At 34.1% G+C, this 23,282-nt stretch overlaps 2 protein-coding genes across 2 annotated transcripts; both read left to right on the top strand.

Annotated features, from left to right (window-relative positions):
- Positions 1-6,784: 6,784 nt before the first annotated feature.
- LOC103337506 (remorin) lies at positions 6,785-8,832 on the top strand. The gene is made up of 5 exons (XM_089041241.1): positions 6,785-6,998; positions 7,609-7,746; positions 7,864-7,951; positions 8,088-8,169; positions 8,445-8,832. The coding sequence occupies exons 1-5, from the start codon at positions 6,785-6,787 to the stop codon at positions 8,664-8,666; spliced, it is 744 nt and encodes a 247-aa protein (XP_088897367.1). The 3' UTR covers positions 8,667-8,832.
- An 8,561-nt stretch (positions 8,833-17,393) lies between these two features.
- On the top strand, positions 17,394-22,917 carry LOC103337486 (Myosin heavy chain-related protein). Its single transcript, XM_008240653.2, has 9 exons — positions 17,394-17,861; positions 18,191-18,391; positions 18,500-18,622; positions 18,746-18,783; positions 18,875-18,971; positions 19,124-21,379; positions 21,624-21,761; positions 22,124-22,242; positions 22,378-22,917. The coding sequence occupies exons 1-9, from the start codon at positions 17,784-17,786 to the stop codon at positions 22,619-22,621; spliced, it is 3,294 nt and encodes a 1,097-aa protein (XP_008238875.2). The 5' UTR covers positions 17,394-17,783; the 3' UTR covers positions 22,622-22,917.
- The last annotated feature ends 365 nt before the right edge of the window (positions 22,918-23,282 follow it).

Raw genomic sequence — 23,282 nt, forward strand, 5'->3', positions numbered from 1 at the left:
AACTGTAAAATGAACACAGAATTCACCAAAAATAATAACCATTTTATAACGCCAAATAAAAGTAATAAAAGGATTGAATCATTTGTGCATAATTTGAAAAATAATTTGTGCAACATATGGTAGTAATCTAAAAAGAATAAATCATTAGAAATGGAGACAATTGCCACAAAAGTAATTAAAAATAAACAAAATATGCATACAAACAAAAAATAAACAAGATTAAAGCTCTCATACTTGCAAGGAAAAACAACCCTAATTAAAGCTACCACAATCACACAATTTGCTACTAAGATATGACCTCATATCTAACTTTGGAGAGAGAGAAGAATAAGAAGAAGAAGAGAATAAAAGGAGAAAAATATGAGAACATCGCAGAAAGAAAACAGAAAGAACAAGAAGACACTACTACAAAAAGTGACAAAGACGACCAGAAAAAAACGACGGTCTAAGTGAAAACCGTCGTTGTTTTTTAAAAGACGACGGTTCTATAAAACCGCCGTGTAATAACACCTTAGATACCTAAAAAATGGAGATTCAAATGGTTGTTCATAAACAACGACGTACCTAATTAAAAAACCGACGTCTATTTGAAACAGGATTTCCATGCATGTAAAATCAAAGCAAATAAAGAACGCAGAAGTTATGAATCGACCGACGTAGAAAGTAAAGACGACGATTTCAAAAAAAGCCGTCGTTTTATGCAGAAAATAACACGACCAAGTTTTCGTATAAGGCGCCATATAATTACAAATAAATCCACGGCGGTAAAATACAAAATATCGCCGTATTAAATTAATGTACAACGACGGAAAATAAAAATATATCGACGTCTTTCTTGTATAGTTCTACGACGGTATCTTTAAATCTCACCACGTTTGTTTTTCATTTAACGACGTATTATAAAATTTAACGTCGTATTTATTCCCTTTATACGTCATACCTTATATTTAAACCGTCGTCTTAATACGAATTTTTTTATCAATTTATTTCTTTGATTTTGTTATCATACGTCATACTATATGTAAAGATGACGCTTTTTATAAAAATAAAAATAAACGTCTATTATATGTAAAGATGACAATTTTATAAAAACCGCCGTCTATTATGTGTAAAGATGATGATTTTTATAAAAACCGTCGTCTATTATATGTAAAGATGACGATTTTATAAAACCGTCGTCTATTATATGTAAAGACGACGATTTTATAAAACCGTCGTAAAATATAAATATGACGATTTTTTTAAAAAATCGTCTATTATATGTAAAGATGACGATTTTTTTAAAACCGTCGTCTATTATATGTAAAGATGATTTTAAAAAAAAAAAAACCGCTCGTCTATTGTATGTAAAGATGACGCTTTTTATAAAAACCGAAAAAACCGTCGTCTATTGTATGTAAAGATGACGCTTTTTATAAAAACCGAAAAAACCGTCGTCTATTATATGTAAAGATGACGCTTTTTATAAAAACCGAAAAAAAACCGTCGTCTATTGTATGTAAAGATGACGCTTTTTATAAAAACTGAAAAACCGTCGTCTATTATATGTAAAGATGACGCTTTTTATAAAAAAACCATCGTCTATTATATGTAAAGATGACGCTTTTTATAAAAACCGTCGTCTATTATATATAAAGATGACAATTTTTTAAAAAGGGTCGTCTATTATATATAAAGATGACGCTTTTTTATAAAAAATGGTCGTCTATTATATGTAAAGATGATGGTTTGTTATAATAACCATTAAACCATGATTTTTCATTTATAACCGTCGAAATTTTTTGTCCCGTAACTTTATCTTTGAATGTTTATTTTTTTCGATTTTTGGTGTAGATGATCTCGAAGTATAAACAAACAAGTTTGACAGTTGGATCGTTGAAACTAGTTTCTTAGAATGCGTATGCCATCAAAACAATATATTTACTAACAATTAAGAGTTTATTTATACTTTCGTTAAATATAACATAAGATTTTGTGGTATCCACTAGTGTAAATATTTTAAATTGAAGATCAAATTCAGTCATTGTATTCATATAGGGTCAAGAAGTGTAGCGGTAAAAAATCATCAAAATCGGAGTTAAAATAACCGTTAAATCATGATTTTTCATTTATAACCGTCGAAATTTTTGTCCCGTTACTTTATCTCTGAATGTTTATTTTTTCCGATTTTTGGCGTATATGATCTCGAAGTATAAACAAACACGTTTGACGGTTGGATCATTGAAACTAGTTTCTTAGAATGCGTATGCCATCAAAACAATATATTCACTAACAATGAAGAGTTTATTTATACTTTCATTAAATATGACATAAGATTTTGTGGTATCCACTAGTGTAAATATTTTAAATTGAAGATCAAATTCAATCATTGTATTCATATTGGGTCAAGGAGTGTAGTGGTAAAAAATCATCAAAATCGGAGTTAAAATAACCGTTAAATCATGATTTTTCATTTATAACCGTTGAAATTTTTTGTCTCGTTACTTGATCTCTGAATGTTTATTTTTTCCGATTTTTGGCGTATATGATCTCGAAGCATAAACAAACATGTTTGACGGTTGGATCATTGAAACTAGTTTCTTAGAATGCGTATGCCATCAAAACAATATATTCACTAACAATTAAGAGTTTATTTATACTTTCGTTAAATATGACATAAGATTTTGTGGTATCCACTAGTGTAAATATTTTAAATTGAAGATAAAATTCAATCATTGTATTCATATTGGGTCAAGGAGTGTAGCGGTAAAAAATCATCAAAATCGGAGTTAAAATAACCGTTAAATCATGATTTTTCATTTATAACCGTCGAAATTTTTTGTCCCGTTACTTTATCTCTGAATGTTTATTTTTTTCGATTTTTGGTGTAGATGATCTCGAAGTATAAACAAACAAGTTTGATGGTTGGATCGTTGAAACTAGTTTCTTAAAATGCAAATGCCATAAAAAAATATATTCACTAACAATTAAGAGTTTATTTATACTTTCGTTAAATATAACATAAGATTTTGTGGTATCCACTAGTGTAAATATTTTAAATTGAAGATCAAATTCAGTCATTGTATTCATATAGGGTCAAGAAGTGTAGTGGAAAAAAACATCTATTGTATGTAAAGATGACGTTTTTTATAAAAACCGTCGTCTATTGTAAAGATGACGCTTTTATAAAAACCGTCCGTAAAGATGACGCTTTTATAAAAAACCGCTGCGTTTATTGTATGTAAAAATGACGCTTTTATAAAAACCGTGGTCTATTATATAAAGATGACGTTTTTATAAAAAAACCGTCGATATTATATGTAAAGATGACAAATTTTTTTAAAAAAAGCGTCGTCTTTTAAAAGCGCTAAAAATGGCCGCTTAAGTGAATTCGCGCCGATAAATTTTCAAATTTTCACCCTTCTTTGAAAATCTTATCTCTCATTAACAAGCGTCGTCTTTTAAAACACGCTAAAAAGTCTACTTAAGTGAATTCGCGCTTGTCAAATTTTCAGATTTTCCCCATCTCAAAACCTTATCTCTCCCTCCTTGAAACCCTCATGCACTCTCTAAAACACCCTCATAAAACTCTCTACAAAATCATCAAAAGATCGATATCAATGAAGGAGTTGAGAGATTGAGGTCTCAGCAAATTCATAAGATGTAGAGGGATGTTCTGTATTTAAGAATCAAAGCTGGTTGAAAGGTTGATTTGAAAGTCACCTAATCTCTTAATATCCTTCTATATCTTGCTAGTGAATTCTGGATTAGTCTCTTTGCGTTTTTGGTATGTTCTTTGTATCCCTAATTTCAGATTTTGTCTTTCTTGATTTGTCTGATTTGTTTACATATTTTTTTATTTATTTCTGGTTTCTTTTTAGATTTTCTGATTTGGTTATCAGGAGATGAGGAGGAAGCTTGCAGATTTATAACTTTTTCTTTTGCAGGTTTTCTATGTGAGACATATGTTTTTTTGTTGTTGAAAATTTGCAGGTTCTCGATGGTCTTTTTTATGCTCATTTTACAAGTTTTCTATGGAAATATGGACCAATGGTAAAATTTCTCTTCCACCTAATTTTTTATGTTTATAATCTTAGCTTCTTCTTTTTTTCTCTCTTTGTCATTTTGATTTATTTACAGGGATGATGGAGGAGACTTCAGTTGTGCATCATTTGTATGTTTGGATGAGGAATGCTTGGATTAGGAGTACGTAGGTCTTGTTAGGAATTATGTTTGTTGTAGAATAAAGATTGGTTAACTATGTAATAACTATTGAATCTTCAAGTTTTATGAAAGAAACTATTTTTGATAAAGCATTATGGTTGGTTTTCTAGTTAAAATCGTTGTATAGCATCATAGGAAATCAAAAAGCATTATTGTACGTAAAGATGACGCTTTTTATAAAAACCGTCGTCTATTGTATGTAAAGATGACGCTTTTTATAAAACCGTCGTGTATTATGTAAAGATGACGCTTTTTATAAAAACCGTCGTCTATTATACGTAAAGATGACGCTTTTTATAAAAAATCTATTGTATGCGTAAAGATGAAAGATGACGCATTTTATAAAAACCGCGTCTATTGTACGTAAAGATGACGCTTTTATAAAAACCGCCGTCTATTGTATCGTAAAGATACGCTTTTTATAAAAAACGATATGTATGTAAAGATGACGCTTTTATAAAAACCGTCGTCTATTGTATGTAAAGATGACGCTTTTATAAAAAAAGGTCGTCTATTGTATGTAAAGATGACGTCTTTATAAACAATCCACGACGGTTTTCATAAAAAAATCGTCATCTTTACATACAATACACGACGGTTTTATTAAAAACCGTCTTTCCTCCTATAATTAACGATCTTTACCTCTAAACAACGACGATTTTCTTTAAAAACCGTCATCTTTACTCGATAAACAACGACGGTGAAAAGTCGTAGTTTGAAACCCAAATAGACGATCGATTTCACGACGCGAAAACACGACGGTGGTTTCCCGTCGTCTATTTCGATTTTTGTAGTAGTGAGATAGAGAGATAAATAAATACATGTATGAGCTTAATAAATATTAAATTGTAGACAGTTTCATAGACAATGTCAAAAAACATTCATGTTGCCATTAGCACGTGGCTGCTTCTTGGGAAGGATGAGTGTTTACTTTGTATTTATTTTAAGTTTGCAATTATTTAGTGTTTTTTTTAGTAAGCATATATATGAGCTATAAAAAATGGGATTTGTGTGCCTCTCTCAAATTTGGGCCCTGTGATCGCCAAGTTGCCCTAGGTCAGGGCCGGCTCTGCACCTACTCAATTGGTGTAATGATCAATGTGTATGAAATTACGAATAAGCCAATGCCACATCATCAATTTTAATATAATTTGGGATGGCGTTGATGGCAGGAGGCAAAATGAGTCACCAAATCTCGGTCAATGTATGAAAGTGGGCCATTTTAAGTTTTGCATTTTGTGTGTGTTTGTGTGTGTGTGTGTGTGTGTGGGGAAGAGTAAGGTCAGATTTGATCGAAATTTCAGGGTGTATTAGTGTAATTAAGCCTATTTTTAATGGAAGAGGGTACCTTGGTCATTGGCTTAATTCTTAAATGACTTTTTTTTTTTCCTTCGAATACAAGTGATAATCTAAACTACAAGGGGATGAGGGTTTCTCACACACTACCAAGATGTCATGGGGGTTCGAATATGAGATCACTAATCTCCGAGTCAAGACCATTTTCCACCGTGTTAGACCTCATTGCTATTAATAAAAGACATTTTTGATAAGCTAGGTCAGTGCTTTCACGTAATATATGAATTTAAAAGTATATGAGGAGTGTTTTTAGTAAAGAAATACATTCAATAGATGGGAGATGACAATAAAATTCATTTTCTCTCATGAAAAATTTGGTATATTATAGATTCATAAATCTTAATTAGCTAATGTGGAATAAAAAGGAGGTGGGTGAAAGTAGCCATAGCTTCAATTTTTCTTGTAACAAAATGATGTTAAACCACTTCTTTTAGAGTGTTTGGGAAGAAAAAAAAACACTGCTAGACAAAATACTGATCAACAATCATATCATTCGATAGTATGCGACTATTTTTTCTTACACTTTTTTTTAAGGGAGACTAAAAACTAATTTATTCTTAGACTTTATTCTTCTATTAATATACTAATTTTTCACATGTACATTTACATTATGGTAAAAGACCAAATACATATAAGTATTAATGGAGACGAAAGACATTTTCTTGTATATTTTTACTACGCTTTCACCACCATCGTAGTCAATTTAAAATTAAACTAGAATGACTATTTTGCCCCGTATATTTCTTTTTTATCCATGGAGACTCCATTTTGTCCTTTTATGGAAGCAATCCTCCTTTTTTTGGGTCAAATGTATAATTAGATTAAAGCCTAACCATATATAACTATATTAAAGCCTACCCATAAGGCAAATATTTCTTCCACTTTCAATTGTTTTTTTTTAAAGTTTCTTCATATTTCCCAAGTGATTTGAAACTCAATTGAGACTCAATTGGATTTTGATTTGAAACTCAACTGGAAACATTTGATCAGAAAGAAAATATGTGTAACCTCGTACTAGCTACCACACGTCACCTTGCACCCAGGAATTTCCAGCAAAACATATGTTTCTTGCTACACAAGACAGATTTTCGGAGTCGTCGAAGCCAGCTCTTTGTGATCATTGGGTTTTGGCTATAAATTTTGGTGACAGTTGCAGTTGATTTCATTTTTCTCTTTAATTTTTTTTTGTTGAGTGTGAGTTGTGGCTAAGTCCAAAGACTACGTCATGGGAGATCAAGAGCCCAAGAAGCAGGCTAATGAGCTTGAAGCTCCCTTTGCGCCCACAACAACGCCACCACCACCAGAAGCCCCCAGCGTCATTGAGAATAAAGAAGGAGCTCTAAACCATGTCGCTGAAGACAAGACCGTGATCCCGATTTCTGAGGAGAAGGCATCTCCTCCTCCTCCTCCTCCTCCTCCACCTGCTGCAGCTGTCAAAGGTACACACACTCTATCTCCCTCTATGCTATTACTTACACAAATATTATTGATTAATGTTGCACAAAATTTTCAGTTGCTATGATCACCCTGTTTCAGCAATTTGTTGTAACATCCTTCATCTCTCCCTTTTAACACGCATACACCATAAGAAAACTACCTTTTTGTTTTCAAGGAGCATGGTGAAAAATGAAAGCATGAAGTTCTAATATATGCTTTCATTTTTCACCTGCTCCTTGAAAACAAAGAGATTAGTTCCTTGTGGTGTATGTTAGAAACTAATTCTTAGAACTTCATGTATGTTCCAGAAAATTATATATATATATATATATATATTAGAACTTCATGCATGTTTCGGTTAAATGTCATGTAAAATCAAAGGGACCATGCAACTTATCTCTCTCAAAAGAAGGGTGGAGAATGAAAAGGTTGAGGAGAGGAAGCATGGGAATTGCATGTATCCAGCCAGCCACTCTTTCTTCTGGAAACACTGCAAGCATGAACTGAACCAAAGGAATTTTTTTTTTTTTTTTTAAAGTAACTATAACTTTCTGTTACCCAATTTATTTATGTAAATTACAATTCAACTAAAATCTGTTTTTTAATTCTTGCATTCAATCTGTTTCTGGAGTTCATATTTTGTGCATATTCTTCATTTAACATGTAAATTTTTCAATCATACGGTTGTACCAGAGAGTGCATACCCTGCTGTAAAGAAAGACATAACAGGAGGGGGTTCAACTGAGAGAGGTATGTGACTGATGTTCTTGTTTCTTTGGATTAGTTTTGCCTATAATTTTTATTATTAGTCCATCCCTCAATTTATGAGATGTATAAATCATCATCTTCTTCATATTGTTTCTTCAGATGCATTGTATGCACAAATTGAAACAGAGAAACGGTTGGCCCTAATTAAAGCATGGGAGGAAAGTGAGAAGACAAAAGCAGAGAACAAGTATGAGGGAGGCTATTGTGCTTTATATAAGCTTAAACATGAAAATTATTGGAGTATCTATTGCTTTACAATAATCATGATCTTTCATGCTTGATTAAGGTAATTAAATTAATCCAACATTTTCAACTATTGACAGGGCATATAGAAGAATGTCAACAGTAGAATTGTGGGAAGACAGCAAGAAAACTTCTGTGGAGGCAGAACTCAAAAAAATTGAGGTCTGTTTTGCAGTAGATTATGATCTTTAATAAAAATAAAATGAAAATGAAAATTGGAACTTTGTCGTCGTCGTGAAATAATCTTGTGTTACACGCTTTTGGATAGGTATTCTTTTTTTTTTTTTGTCATATCATTTATCTGACAATGTAGTTTGTACCAACTTAACATGTACATTGCTTGAAATTAACACTAATTCATTTAATCTAACTATAACCCTTTTTGGTATCTGACCAAAATGTGTTTCGATTGACTAATCTGTGGGGACTAATGACAGGAAAAATTTGAAAGAAAGAAGGCAGAGTATGCTGAGAAAATGAAGAACAAAGTGGCTGAAATTCACAAGGCAGGAGACGGAAGGAGAGCTTTCATTGAAGCCAAACAAAGAGAGCAATGCCTCAGGGTGGAGGAAACAGCTGCAAAGTTTCGTTCTACCGGAATTACACCAAAGAAATTGCTACTCGGGTGCTTCATCAGCCAGCATTCTGCAGTTATGTAATTAACCATAAAAAATAAGGGAGGGGCTTGTTTTCCACTTTGGTTTGAGCTTTTTATTTCTAATGCAACATTTATAAAAATAATAAAAAACAAAGCAAACCATATAAACTTTTAGAAATTCTCCTATACAGACGTTCGGACGTTATTATCGTACGGATGCCATGTATTTTCTATACAAATTTATAAATAAACTCAATCCTAGACATGTATTTATAAAAAAATCCAAGCACTATTTAAACATAGAAACACACCCAAAATCAACCCCAAAGTCAACTTTTTGGGTGTGTTTATAAATGGGTTTTGAGTGTGTGTAATGATGGGTTTTGGGTGTGTTTATATGTTTAAATAGTGCTTGGGTTTTTTTATAATTTCAACCCCCATTTTGGGTGTTTTAGTGAAACTCCCTATTTTCTACTACCCCACTCTGCTTTCCTCCTTATTTACAATAACGTCTACACGATAATAACGTGCGAACATCCGGATGAGAGAATGACTGTATAAACTTTTATTCTTAGGATTGGTAAAGTGTATAACAATTTACATGTATGGCAAAGAAAAATGGGCAAGTTTTGAAATTTCTGAGCTCATTCCAAGCCCATTGCAATAATCCACCCCAAACACTTTGAACTAAACTTCCACTTCCATAAGCCCACTTGAATGTTGGGCTTCTAAATTTTGGGCCATTACTTTTTCCCATTGCTATTATTTGTTTATTTTATATTTTAAATGGTGGTATTGTCTCCTCCCTGAACTCGTCCTACCCATCTACTTCTTGTTCCATCCACACAAAAAATAAAATAAAAGTAAAAATTTTACTCAATCCACCCACTAAATACACTATATGGTGTTTTTTTTTGGGAACATTGAGATATTCTTAATTACTTTAATTTACGAGAAATGAATTTTAGACTTGGGTGTAGAGAGACGACACACCACCCTAACTGATTTGGTCTAACTCACATTTACATTCTCATTTACTTCTCATTTTTGTTTTATTTCTTGCAACTAACTTATGCCGAACAGTTTGTGTCATATAGGCCCCATTCGCATTACTTGCTCCCAAAATTGGTTGAAATCTAAAAAATTGGTAGTTGAGTGAGTAGTGCTTGAAGAGTCATGGCCCAATATTTGCGTATTGGCCAAACACACGTTGCCAAACTCTCTTGGTTCTTTTGTTTCCCAGATGCTCCGTTTAAATAAAATCAGATTCTGTTTCTAAATTGGATTTCATGCGTTTGTTAATTATTATCTGACGAAGAAAAAAAAAGATTCATGAGTTCGTAGGCCCACTCAAAGGTCCCCCCACTCCCCCCCCACACCCTTTTTTCCACCCTCACTTGAGATTTCTTTCGTCACGTGATACCTGTTCGCTTTGGGCTGCCTTAGCACGTGATTTTCTTTATTTATTTGTGTTTTCACTTTCGTATTTTTTATTTTATTTTTTATTTTCATCTTTTTCCCTTTGGCATTTGATACTTGAACTAGACCTCTTTTTACATATAACACTATTTTTTAGCTCATACACATAATCGTTTGGTTTGCAAATTTTTCGTTATCGATTTCTTTAAAATTCATGTATGATAGGGATTCTTAGGGCATTCTCGTTGTAATTTTATAGATCGGTTCTAAAAAATGAAAGAAAAAAAAAAACTGTTTGAGAGAGAAACAGAAAGAGAGAGACAGCTTGAGGTGCTTCCAGGGGAGCAAACCAAACCAATGGACCTTCTTGGAAAGTATCTTAGATGGTGTCTCTTTAATTATACCACCTTCACATGGCCACCTTCTGTTGTCTCTCATGTGTGCACTTAGTCTCATCATTTCCCATCTCCTTTGTTGGGATTCAGCCGAGTCCATGTCCTACAAATTTTTTATGACAATTATGGCAATAGGAACATAAAGATAAAGTAAAATGAAACCAAAAAAGATTAAGTTGTCTTTATATGATCTTTTTATTTCCACAAGCTAACCAAATGGCTAATCACACTGTGCACTTTTTATATGATATGTTGTCACATGATACACAGATAAAAGTGGAAGTACAAAGAAATCTTCTTCACATGACTGATCAAGCTCTGAAACATATGCAAGAAGCTAGCTAAATTTATATCTTAGATCCAAATTACAATTTATATTTTTAAAAAAAACGTGCATGAGCTTGTTCGCGACTGTTTATTATAAAGATGTCGAAATTTTCATAAGAAATCCAAGTGCTTCTATAGAAAGCTCGTCTACGACCTAGAAGCACTTCGAACATTTTATATCAAACGTCTCCCAAATGGACTCATAATATTTTTCTTAAATTATCAATATTGTGAAAGGTTTAGGCTGTTTGAATGTGAGACGAATCCTTGATTTTATATGTGTTTTAGAAGGGAGCTAATTTTTCTTTAATGAAAATCTTGTTGCTATAATAATTAGCTTGTGATGATAAATAATAATACAAAAAGTTTAATGATTAGCTTTGGGTTCATTAATATTTTCAGTACCTACAACATGCGAGAGAGGTTGTTGAATTAGGTTTACCTAATAATTATAAGATTCCCAAAGTTGATGGGAAGTGCATTGTCGCTCGCTATACATTTGAAGGAGAAAAAGAAATTAAGAGAGGAAATTTATAGAACCATCTATTTTCCAACTTCATAATCATGATAATAAATATTTTCAACGACAATGCAGCTTCAGCAACTTTTAAATGCTTAAATGGGTAATTTCATGCATTAAGATCGTAGATTCTTAAGATTTGATAGCTTAATAATGATCCCTAAAAGTCTTCCGCTTTGGTAATTTGATGTACATAAGCTGTGTGACTCGAGCCTATATGTGTAATAATATATATGGATGCTAAAACTTTAAAGCCAAGATCTCAACCAACAAGTGGATTAGGGGTCCCTCTCATTGCTAATAAGGTGGAAAAGTTTTAAAGGGACCATCTAGCAAGTCATGATTACCATCTCCCCTCTGCACTGCGACATTATCCTAAGCGTATATCTTTATCTATGCTTCTCACTGCTACTTTTCTCTGCAGATAAAGGCCCTTCTCCAACTTGTTCCTGGCTCCCCACCAACGACTTTTTCTTTATCATAATCTAACATGGGTTTAAAAGTCCATGCATTCATTTATGAGTTATAACCTCTAATTTTTCTGGATAACTCTTAGTGGTATGTTTACTTACTTGAAACGAGGGAAGTAAAAAATCGGAAAACTTAGAAATAAGGGAAGTAAAGAATTGGAATTATATTAACTGAGTCCTCTAATTGATCCAATTCCTGATTTTGAGGCTATTGCGCTAATGATTTTAAGGTTGTATTCTAAAAAATGTGGAGAAGCCAAGAATTGACATAATTCCACTTCTTCTTATACCCATTACTGATAAGTAAAAATGTCATTAAAAGAACTTCGGAATCTCTTAAAGCACCCATAAATCTCACGGAGATTTCCTCTATTTTTGTTGAGGTGTAAGGAAAAAGACTTCTCATCTATAGTAGCAAACTAGCGATTTTTCACACTTACGTATTTGCAGTATAGTAAAACATCTAATGAAAATCAAAGCACAAAAAGTACAAAGGAATTGAAAGATGGGAGTTTGCATGATTGTTGAGCTACGCAAATTAAATTCAATTCACAGGAACTCACGAGCACACCAAAAGGATGAATCTAATTAATAGATAGAGCCATACGTGTGTGGTAAATGAAACCAAAAACAATAATGGATATGTCAGTCTGATGAAAATTTTGAACTTGGCGCATGATAGAAGCAGTGGCGCATTACAATTTTGCATGGCCCTCAGCATTCAAGTAAATGGACCCCTTGTTCTGTGTTCTGTTCTCTTCTCAAACTTGTCCATTACTTGCAATGAACTGTAGGAGGTTTGATGGTGCAAATACAGTTGGCCACACTGATTTAGGCCAAACAACACATGGAGTTGTTTGTTACGAGACACAGGCATCCTTTAGGGTCCTCCTAGCAAATTGCATGTTGTCAAATTCAATTTTTAATTTTCTTAGTGTGGGGCTTTTTCTTTTTGTTTGCTAAAATGTGGGTCTAGAGTTTCTTGTGGTTGAAGATATTGGAGAAGTTTTCCTCTTAACCCTTTTCCACCCACCTCACTTTGGGGCGTTTGATATCCATTTTAATTTTCCTTTTTAGTTTTCATTTTTTTGTGCTAGAGTATAGAGGAAAAATAGAGAGAATGGAAGTGAGAGTGAGAATGAGAATGGAGATGAGATTGAGAGTAAAGATGATGAGAGGAGAGAATGGTTGGGAGGAGTAACAAAAATGAAAACAAAAACTGAAATCTATTTCAAATTGTTTTCACTTTCAATATTTTGTTTTCACTTTTGTTACTCCTCCCTCTCATCCTCTCTCTAAATCTCATCATCACTCTCATTTTCCTCTATACTCTAACACAAAAACTAAAAACTAAAAACTAAAATTGAAATGGTTATCAAATGGGTCATTCACTTGTTCAAATCGTAACATCTAACCCAAGATTAATTAGTAAAATACATACAAGTTTACATTTAGCAATTTATTTTTCACCTCACTTGTATAACATTGTAACATTGAATTCAAATTCAATTAGTAATATAGAGAGAGATTTAAGATTTAATCTGTTGCAGAATTTACATATGTTGAGACATCATATTAGCCAATATAAAATGCAATGATGTGAGGCTTTTGGTTATCACAAGGCACCTTTTAAATACGTTGTCAAACTACGTTAAGAATTTTGCTAACGTCGGTCATCTACGCGTGTGTGATAAATTTTAGGCCGCTGATAAGACGTGGGCTCCATATTTATGGCATGTGAGTGATTCATCGTAACACAACTCCTACATTATAAACTCGAAACATCCAATCCAAAAAATCAAATGTTAAGTAGTGAAAGATGCTCAAAGTTTTTATTGACTTAAACGCAAGGCTTAAAATGTCGGATAATCTAAAAAACAACGTCCCTGTAATAGATATGTGCATAGCCACACAGCCACAAGATGAAGAGCCAAAAAGCAAAAGATGTACATGGGGTTGGGCATGGAGCCCATTCAAGGGCAGTTGGGTTGACAATTATTAAAGTATATATATATATATATATATAGTTAAATGTAATTCAGAAACCCTATTGGACATTAGAAATTGTAAGATATTTACATGTCACATGTTTTACTTGGAAGAAATTGAGGTGGTGAGTCTGGTGCTGCCTGCAGACTCACGCTTTGCTTTGGAGCTGTGGAGGTGGAGTCAGTAAACTACTTATTGACTCTGGTTATAAGCTTCGGCCAACAGAAGAGAACAGAAAAGATGAGGCAGCTTTAAAGCCAAGCAAAGAAAAGAAATACAGAGACAGACAGACAGCAGCAACCCCAACTAGTCCCTATCATCTTCCCACATCTAAAGCTTTCTTCTCCTGCCCCTCCTCCCATCCCACGTACCACACCTTAAAAGGTGTACCAGAATTTCATTGTTCCAGACCTACACACTCTAGCTACCCCATTCTCCGTCTTCTATCTTTCTTTTCACCCTTCCTTTTTTTATTTTGTTAATGATTTTTAATTTCGTAACATATGTGAATAAAACAATTTGTACCATATTTTATATTTCTAAAATGCATCTTTTGCGAAAATGATGTCACACTAGAGTCATGGTACCCACACAAATGTCTCCTATTTAAATGAAATATATTGTGGTACATACGTGCATGTAACACTCTTTTTAAGTCATGTGAAAATTTAACGCAAATATCAAATTTTAAAGTGAACTTCGAATGCATGAAATAACTAGTCAATATTTGAAGAAGAATGAAATGGATTCAAGTGATACATTGCGTATAGTTATTTCACATCCAATTCAGATATATTTTCTAATTCTTGTAGCAAATTTAACCTTGTTAATGTGAATTCTTTATTCTTTCATAACCTTCCGTCCAAATGTAGCCCAAGTATTTGAGTGTACACCACATCACCCCCATGCTCGTATCTTAGTTATCACAGTGTCATCCATAGGGTTGCGGCAACATTACTCATATTGTATGGGTTGAAATTTATGGTTATGGAATTCAATAGATAGGATACTTTGGTATAAACGCTTCTTGTGAAATTAAAGTTTCTCTTCTCTATGCTCCTAACGTACCTAACACGCAGTGCCATACAATACAACAGTCAAATTTTATATACACATATATAAAATTATACATATCTTAACGTGATTCGCTTGGTAAAAGACATTAGAACCAATCCAACAAGCTACCTAATTCTTTTATCAAATTTCGCACAAATCTTCTAATTCTAAATGCTCAATAAAAAATATATCAACCGTTCGATATTTTATTTATTTATCAAAAGGTATATTTTTATTAAAACAAAACAATGAAACAGTACATCAACTTCGAAACAGGCAGAGAAGTCATATTGTGGTCTCATTAAAATATATCAACCGTTCGATACTTGAAATGGGGTATTTGACAAACGGAAAAAATAATAATAATAATAATAATTTATAATGCTATTAGCTGTGGCTACTTGCTAACCAACTTGGTCATATGCCTAAACAACCCAATGAAGAATATATAAAAACTAACAAACATCGAAAGAGCATCAATCAAACTGGACTTAATATAATTTTTGAAACACAAGGGCGATAGTGTATTTATTAACGAGGGAAAAAAGTAACAAGTACAAAAATCAGGCACAAGCCCTAGAGGATTAGGCGAGTACTCTACACCGAGCGAAGCGTAGTGGTCGTCGGCTACGAAGAAAACAATATTTTTAATCACACTTGGTTGGATGTAAAACAATATTTTTATTTTGAAATGGATTTATAATTAAACATAGGCACAGTTAAAGCCTGCCTCTCCAGCTTAGGTAAAAAGTGGACTATAAGTAAACGCAAGGGGGGATTTTATGTTCAACTACCATTTACCTCTACTTGCCAAGTGCCAACCATAAATAGGTAAAAAGAATTATTTATTTTCACTTTCTTTCAGTTGCATACGCTAAAATTAAATAATAATTTAATAATTTATGTAACATTTTGACACTATGCAAGTGTTTTTTTTTCTAATCTCCATCATAAATATTTAATTATGATTTTTAAAAGTTTTAAAAGAGAGTAAACAATAACGAGCTCTGCTGTTAAAAAATATTTTTAAAAATTTTGACATCAATTTTGCTACTTTTAAATCTATGGTTGGAACCATTTTGTCCTTAAATTTTCATTATTTTATATTTATATGCATCTCAATTGAATATATCGGTTGAAGATGTTCACTCTTTTCGAGAAGAAGACTCAGATGTCTTAATGCACCTTTGTAATTGTGAGCATTTTATGCACCAAGAAGCTAACAATGTGTGGTTTTTATGGCCTATCAGGTTACCAAATACCTAGTCGGCAGGAATTGGTAGCATTAATATTCAAAAAATTAAGTGCTAGCTATAATTGAAACCTTTATATAAAACAACCTACAATAATTTGTTGCTTTTTGGCTGGAGAACGCTCCAATTTGGTTAAACGTCATTTTCTTCAAATTTATATAATCAAGGAAATTAAATTAGTCATTGCTGACCGACCGTTGGTGTTTCATTTTAGGCCTTTTTTTTCCCGTTAATTAGAATGACTAAATTGACACTTCCAAATTAAGAAAACCCAACCAAATCCTTACATCACAATCTTCACATTCTTTGTGGTAAAATAAAACCCAACAAAACCCAGTTGCAAGTTTCTTGTCTCTGTCATCTGCCATAAACCCTGCAAGGGTCAGAATTGAAATGCAGCACATTTGGTTGGAAAAATCTGAAAGCTCTGTTGTTTGTGATGGTGGCATTTGCGGAAGCCAAGTGCCAAGGGCCCCCTGGTTACTGGCTAGTTTGTATAATTTAGGAAGAAATTAAATTAGTGGACCAAGCAAGCAAGCATGCAATCTTGGGTGAACTATAAATAGGAAAAAATATGTGTAAGCTTTTTCTGGGGTCTTATCATATATAGAAGAATCCATTACAATGATAGTGCAACCAGTCTTATCATATTTGAGTATTTTTTTAATTTCCTTTTTCTTGAGAAATTAAATTAGATGGGAGAATCAAGCTCAATATGAAGAGACATGTATGTAAAATCTTACTGGAAAACCCAGTCTTATTATTGTACAACCATTCGAATTAGCTTCAGATACTCTATGGTTACTCTCTCATAATGCGTAAGGCTATCAAATAAATTCTAAACACATTTGTTCGTATGTAAATTACACATTGTTAGTTATTTGTAAAACACACAAAAAAGTTAGTAAAAGAAGGAGATGACTTGGTCAAAATTGTTTATCATCGAGTATTTTAAGAGGAAAACAAAAAAGCTTCTGCTATGTGACAATGTCCAAAATTTGATTGCAATTTTAACCACAATACAACTGGACAGACATGGGAGAAACGTTAAATTTAAATATCTGAATCAAATCCAAATAAAATCTTAATTTCTTTATTGGAATTTACCCAAAAAAATAATAATTGCCAGAGTAATATACCTCCTGAAAACACAAGGGCATTTATGTCAAATATAAAGTTTCATACTTACTGTTCCCTTGACCCAATACATAAACCACTATAAAAAAATTGGATAAAAAACACTACAATTTTTTTTTCAAATTAATTTTATATTACCTTAATAAATCATAAATTATTTTACAGAAGCTTCTCCCTCAATTTTTTACGACATAAATATAAATTTCCTCCCAAATTTTCTTTTGAAAAAGTTAGAATACATGTGTCATCTCTCTCTAAAATACTGTTACAAAGAGAGAAGAGAAAGCTCTTCAGATCTGCTTAATTTTGTTGTCTTCTGTGCATATCTCTCGAACCCATTCCCGAAAACTCACAGTCTAAGCTTCCCTGAAAGCTTTTCATCGAGTCGACTCGCATTGATCCACCGAGTCAGCGAAACTGGGTGCACTCTGTTTCATGCTCTGTTTTTAAGCCAATGAGCTAGAACTTCGAAAGTGCAGAGCTTGGTTCTCAGTTTGGATTGTTCACCGGCAGAATGGTGGTGTTCCGGCGGGTTGTACCGGAGCTCCGGTGAGTGTCGGAGTTCCGGTGAGTGTTCCGGCGAGGCTTGGTTTTGGTTTTGGATAGTGTAAAATGTTCAAGTCAGCGAGATGGAGAAGCGACAAGAACAAGATCAAAGCCGTCTTCAAATTGCAGTTCCATGCAACTCAGGTTGTTTAACACTCATTGCCTTTGTAATTGAAGCTTTGTGATTGTTTTTCTCAATTGGGTTTTGTTTGGTGGCTGAGAAAATGCAGGAAAATGAAAACCAAATAATGTTTTGTTATAAAGTTTCAATCTTTTATGTCTGGCTCGATGAGTGTTTAGAACCAGAGAGCTGATTATTGCATACTCAATTGAGCATTTCACTGAGCAAAATGTTTCTTTTCTATGTTTTCTTGTCCTGGCAACTAAGTGAAGGAAATTGAAGAATGTGAATCTGTGAATGTGATTGAGCTGTTGGAATTGTATAATAAAAGTGTGTTCTTTTGTGATTTCAGGTGCCAAAGTTGGGTGTGGATACATTGACGGTATCTGTTATTCCGGGGGATGTGGGAAAAGCAACTGTGAAATTAGAAAAAGCTACAGTTCGAGATGGGAGCTGTCGATGGGAAAATCCGGCCCATGAAACAGTTAAATTCCTCCGTGAGCCTAAAACCGGGAAGATCAAGGAGTGTCTCTACAACTTTGTTGTCTCAACTGTATGAATTATTAACAAAATGTCAAGCATTGAATTGTTAGATTTTTTTTTTTCTGGTTAATATCAATTTTGTTTATGAGTATCTGATTTCTTTTAACATGTTGTGTAGGGATCTTCTAAAACTAGTGTTCTTGGGGAGGTTTCTGTTGATTTTGCTGACTATGCTGAGGCTACTAAAACTTCCTGTGTCTCTCTTCCCCTTAAGAATTCTAATTCTAATGCAGTTTTACATGTTAGTATTCTCCCACTTTATCTGGTTTTAAAATTCTACAGCTCTGCTTCCTAAAAAAGATAACTAGATAAAGACTACAATTTGATTGTTGTGTCTTATCAACCTCTTTTTGTTTTTTAATAGGTTACCATTCAAAGATTGCAGGAAAACGTTGATCAGGGGTAAACTTGTAGTTAGTTTCCTTTATCTTTGGAGTTTGCTTTTATATGAATTCTGATTTTTGATTTTCCCCTTGCCTGGTAAATTTTGAAGAGAGGAAGAAGGCTGTGAAGATGCGACTGTTAAATCCCAGGATAGAAGCTTGAAGAATCACTTAAGCAATCATGATGCAGATGAGAGGGTTTTGATCGTGAGTTTTATTTGTTCCTAATTATCATACATCAGTTCTTGTTTCTGTTGAGATGGTTGGAGGGTGGTTGAATAGATGATAATAAAATCATTTCAAGTTTAATGTAAAGAACTTCTTTTTATTGTTTTGAAATTTTCCTTGCTGATTCACAGGATGAAGGAATCAATAGAACCACCCAAAATGCTGATTTCAATCGTAGGGCATCTATAGGATCTGACATAACATTGTCAAGTTCTGACAGCGGCTCTGGACTTGATACTCCTCGAGAACATGGACTGAGAAACATTAATGTCGGTCATGATCCTTCAAGCTTTCCGTCATCTCTTAGTCATGCCTCAGTACAACATAAACCTGCTGTTTATACCCCGACAACAACCTATGACGAGCATCAGCGATCACAATGGGCATGGTCTGCAGGTTCTGAACATGGAGTAAGTACTGATGGTTCAACAAAGAGTTCTCAGGACACCCTTCCAAGAGAAAGGCCTTCAGATGACGAGATCGAAAAGCTAAAAGCTGAACTTCTTGTTTTAGCTAGACAGGCAGATATGTCAGAGTTAGAATTACAAACATTAAGGAAGCAGATAGTCAAAGAGAGCAAAAGGGGGCAGGATCTTTCAAAAGAAGTCATTAGCTTGAAAGAGGAGCGAGATGCTTTCAAGGCAGAATGTGAAAAACTAAAAGCCTTTCAGAAGAAACGCATAGATGATGCACAAATTAAAAACAGGTTCCAGTTAGAAGGTGGAGATCTGCGGGCTCTTGTAGATGAAATCAGACAAGAACTAAGTTATGAGAAGGACCTGACTTTCAATCTCCGTTTACAACTCCAGAAGACACAAGAATCAAATTCTGAGTTGATTCTTGCTGTACGAGACCTGGAGGAGATATTGGAGCAGAAGAATAGTGAAATAGCTGACATTTCCAACAGACCAGAATCCACTGAAGATGCTGCAGGGTTGAAGGCAACCATCTCAAAAGGTGGGACCAGTGAGGATGAGGAGCAGATGGAGCTGGAGGATCTTGTTAAGGAGCACAGCAATGCCAGGGAAACACACCTGCTTGCGAAACAGATTGCAGACCTCTATAGTGAAATAGAAATCTATAGAAGAGACAAAGATGAGCTTGAGATCCAAATGGAGCAGCTTGCACTTGACTATGAGATATTGAAACAAGAAAACCATGACATCTCATATAAACTAGAGCAAAGCCAACTGCAAGAACAACTTAAAATGCAGTATGAATGTTCATCTCCCTCTGCTAGCATGAATGAACTTGAATCCCAAGTTGAGGATTTGGAAACAGAACTGAAGAAGCAGGCTGAAGATTTTTCTAATTCGTTGACTACCATAAAGGAACTTGAATCACATATCAAAAGCTTGGAGGATGAACTGGAGAAGCAGGCACAAGTATTTGAAGCTGATTTAGAAGCTGTGACATGTGCGAAAGTTGAGCAGGAGCAAAGAGCCATCCGAGCAGAGGAGGCACTGAGGAAAACTAGATCCAAAAATGCTAATACAGCTGAGAGGCTTCAGGAAGAATTTAGAAGACTCTCTGTGCAAATGGCCTCAACATTTGATGCAAATGAAAAGGTAGCTTTGAAAGCAATGGCAGAAGCCAATGAACTGTGTGTACAGAAATGTCAACTAGAAGAAATGCTCCAGAAAACTACGGAAGAGCTCCAGGAAGTTAGAAATGATTATGAGGCAAGATTGCAGAAGATCTCCGACCAAATAGATGAGAAAACCGAACAGATAGAACAGATGTTAGTGGAAATTGAGAATAAATCCAAGCAGCTTGAACATCAGCAGAAGCAAGAGGAAGAAGTTAAGGGGCATTTCTCCCAGGTGATCTTACAGCTCCAGTCTGAGATTGATAGGCTTAAAACTGAAAATAATAGCCTTTCTGAGCAAGCAGAGGAAAACAAAAATTTGAGAGCAGATTTGGAACAAATGAAGAAATCAATCGAGGAAACTGAGATGCTAATACAAAGGGGAGATGCGGAAAGAATTGAGCTGGTGAGTACAATTGCTATGCTGAAGGATGAAGCAGAGAAGTCATTGGAGAAGTTGAATAGAATGAGGGAGCTCAAAGAAGAAAAAGAAGCGACAGTTGGACTCCTACAGTCGGAATTAGAAGAGCTTAAAGCTCAATGTAATGACTTGAAACATTCGATATCTGAGGATGAGGTAGAGAAAGAAAAACTTAGAAAGCAGGTCTTCCAGCTAAAGGCTGACCTGAGAAAGAAGGAAGATGCATTCACAACCATTGAAAAGAAGCTCAAGGATAGCAATGGACGTGCATTAGTTTCTGATGGAATTAAATCTGCTCACAGAAACATTAAGTCTTTGCCAGTTGCTAAAGGTTCAAAAGAAGTTGCTGGTCTTAGGGAGAGAATAAAATTGCTCGAGGTAAATTTTAAATTCTTAGTCATATACTGAAACAATTTTGATATGAAACTTTATTTATGAAACGATCTTTATTTTTATTTTATGAAAGATAAACTAAGAGAAGATCAGTTAAATTTGCAACAATAAGAGAGGATATTAAAACCTGTAACCCATCTTCTGATACATCCAAATCATTTTCTAGCTACTGTCTTTATTGATGCATGAGCTGACAATGTCTCTAATTTTTAATTTTTTAATTTTACAGGGACAAATAAAGTTAAGGGAAGCTGCTTTGGAAACCTCAACTGCTTCATTTTTGGAGAAGGAAAAGGATCTTCAAAACATAATCGAAGAGTTAGAGAGCAGGGTGGAAGAAATCAATCAGAATAGTTCAGTTATGAAGGTCGGTAAACTTCTCTATTAGTATTACGTAATGCATCAGGTACAATGCTTATGCTTATAAGAAGGATTATGATGTAAAAGAAAAATCATATTCCTACAAAAAAGAAAACGAAATTGGATTGTAATGCTATTTGATACGGGATTACCTACGTAAATAGGCATTAGTTATAGGGTTTTAGATGTGAGGCATATTGAGTAAGAACATTGACTTCGAGTTTAGGGTAGTTCTCATCTTGCTCTAGTTCTTCTCCTTCTCTTCTTGCTCTAATTCTTGAATAATGTCTATGCTGAGCTTCTTGCCTTTGCCATTAAATGCTGTCTAATTGTATCTGAAGGTATTTGTGCAATCATCTTATGGTACAGGTAGGCAAAGATATCACTGGTATAACTTCAAATGAAGAAGAGAGGAGTGGATCTGAATACTTGGGCCACTCAGCATGTTTGCCCAAAGAAAATGGAAATGATATGTCTTGTATCAAGAGGTATGATTTGTAGAAACAAATTATCAATTTCACTGAGTCAGTTATTTTTTGTTTTATACGTTTTACAATTTTACTCTGCTTGTTCCCAGTATGCAGCAAGTTACTGAAATAGTTTTTTTTTATGGCCTTCCACAGTGCTGATGAAATGTCATCAGAGCAAGAACCGAGACTTGCCAATGTGGATCATAGAAATGGCTACCATGATGACTTATTAACTGAATTAGCGTCAATTAAGGAGAGGAATACATCAATGGAAAGTGAACTAAAAGAGATGCAAGAGAGATATTCAGAGATAAGTCTCAAATTTGCAGAGGTAGAAGGTGAAAGACAACAGCTTGTAATGACAGTACGCAACCTCAAAAATTCGAAGAGGAGCTAAAAAACTGTTCATAATCTTATATTACCATGTACAGTTAAAACAGCTGGAGTATGTTCACACCAAAAATCAAGACCTGACAGTTCATTGCAGTGAGTAAATATATGTACACAGGTCATATAATTTTTCCCCTCGCTTTATGCTGTGTGTCTGCTCCCATGTCTAATGTAGTTCATGTGGTTCAGTGTTCTGTCCATGCTTTTTTCTGTGATTCTTTTAAAGCTTGTCAATGTTCTCACGTCCAACATATATGACGATTATATCATTAATATATTCTTTATATTTTTTGATCCTTTCAATTTTGCAGCTCTTGATAATGTTATCAGAAGAGTTGTACGTTTTTATGTGTAGAGTATCTATATATCTTAGTATAGTTTTTGTACTTCTGGCCATGGCCAAGGGTGCATCAGTTTTTCGTGGACTGAACTCAATTAGCTTGTGATGTGTGGCCAAAATCTACACCCTTGTTTCTTGCCTTGGCCTCGTGAAGGACAACTGACCATTAAAATTTGTGGAGATCAAGTACCACACCAGTCAAATTATGGCTGCTTCAATCTACATGTATTCCTTTGGCTGGTGGCCTTCTGGTCGGCATTAGTAGTTGTGTTTCGTTCTTTGAGTATTACAGATTAAAAAACAAATCTCAAAATTGTGGATCAAGTGG

This window comes from Prunus mume, linkage group LG7 (assembly GCF_029339155.1).
Source record: "Prunus mume cultivar Tortuosa linkage group LG7, ASM2933915v1, whole genome shotgun sequence".
Classification (NCBI taxonomy): Eukaryota; Viridiplantae; Streptophyta; class Magnoliopsida; order Rosales; family Rosaceae; genus Prunus; species Prunus mume.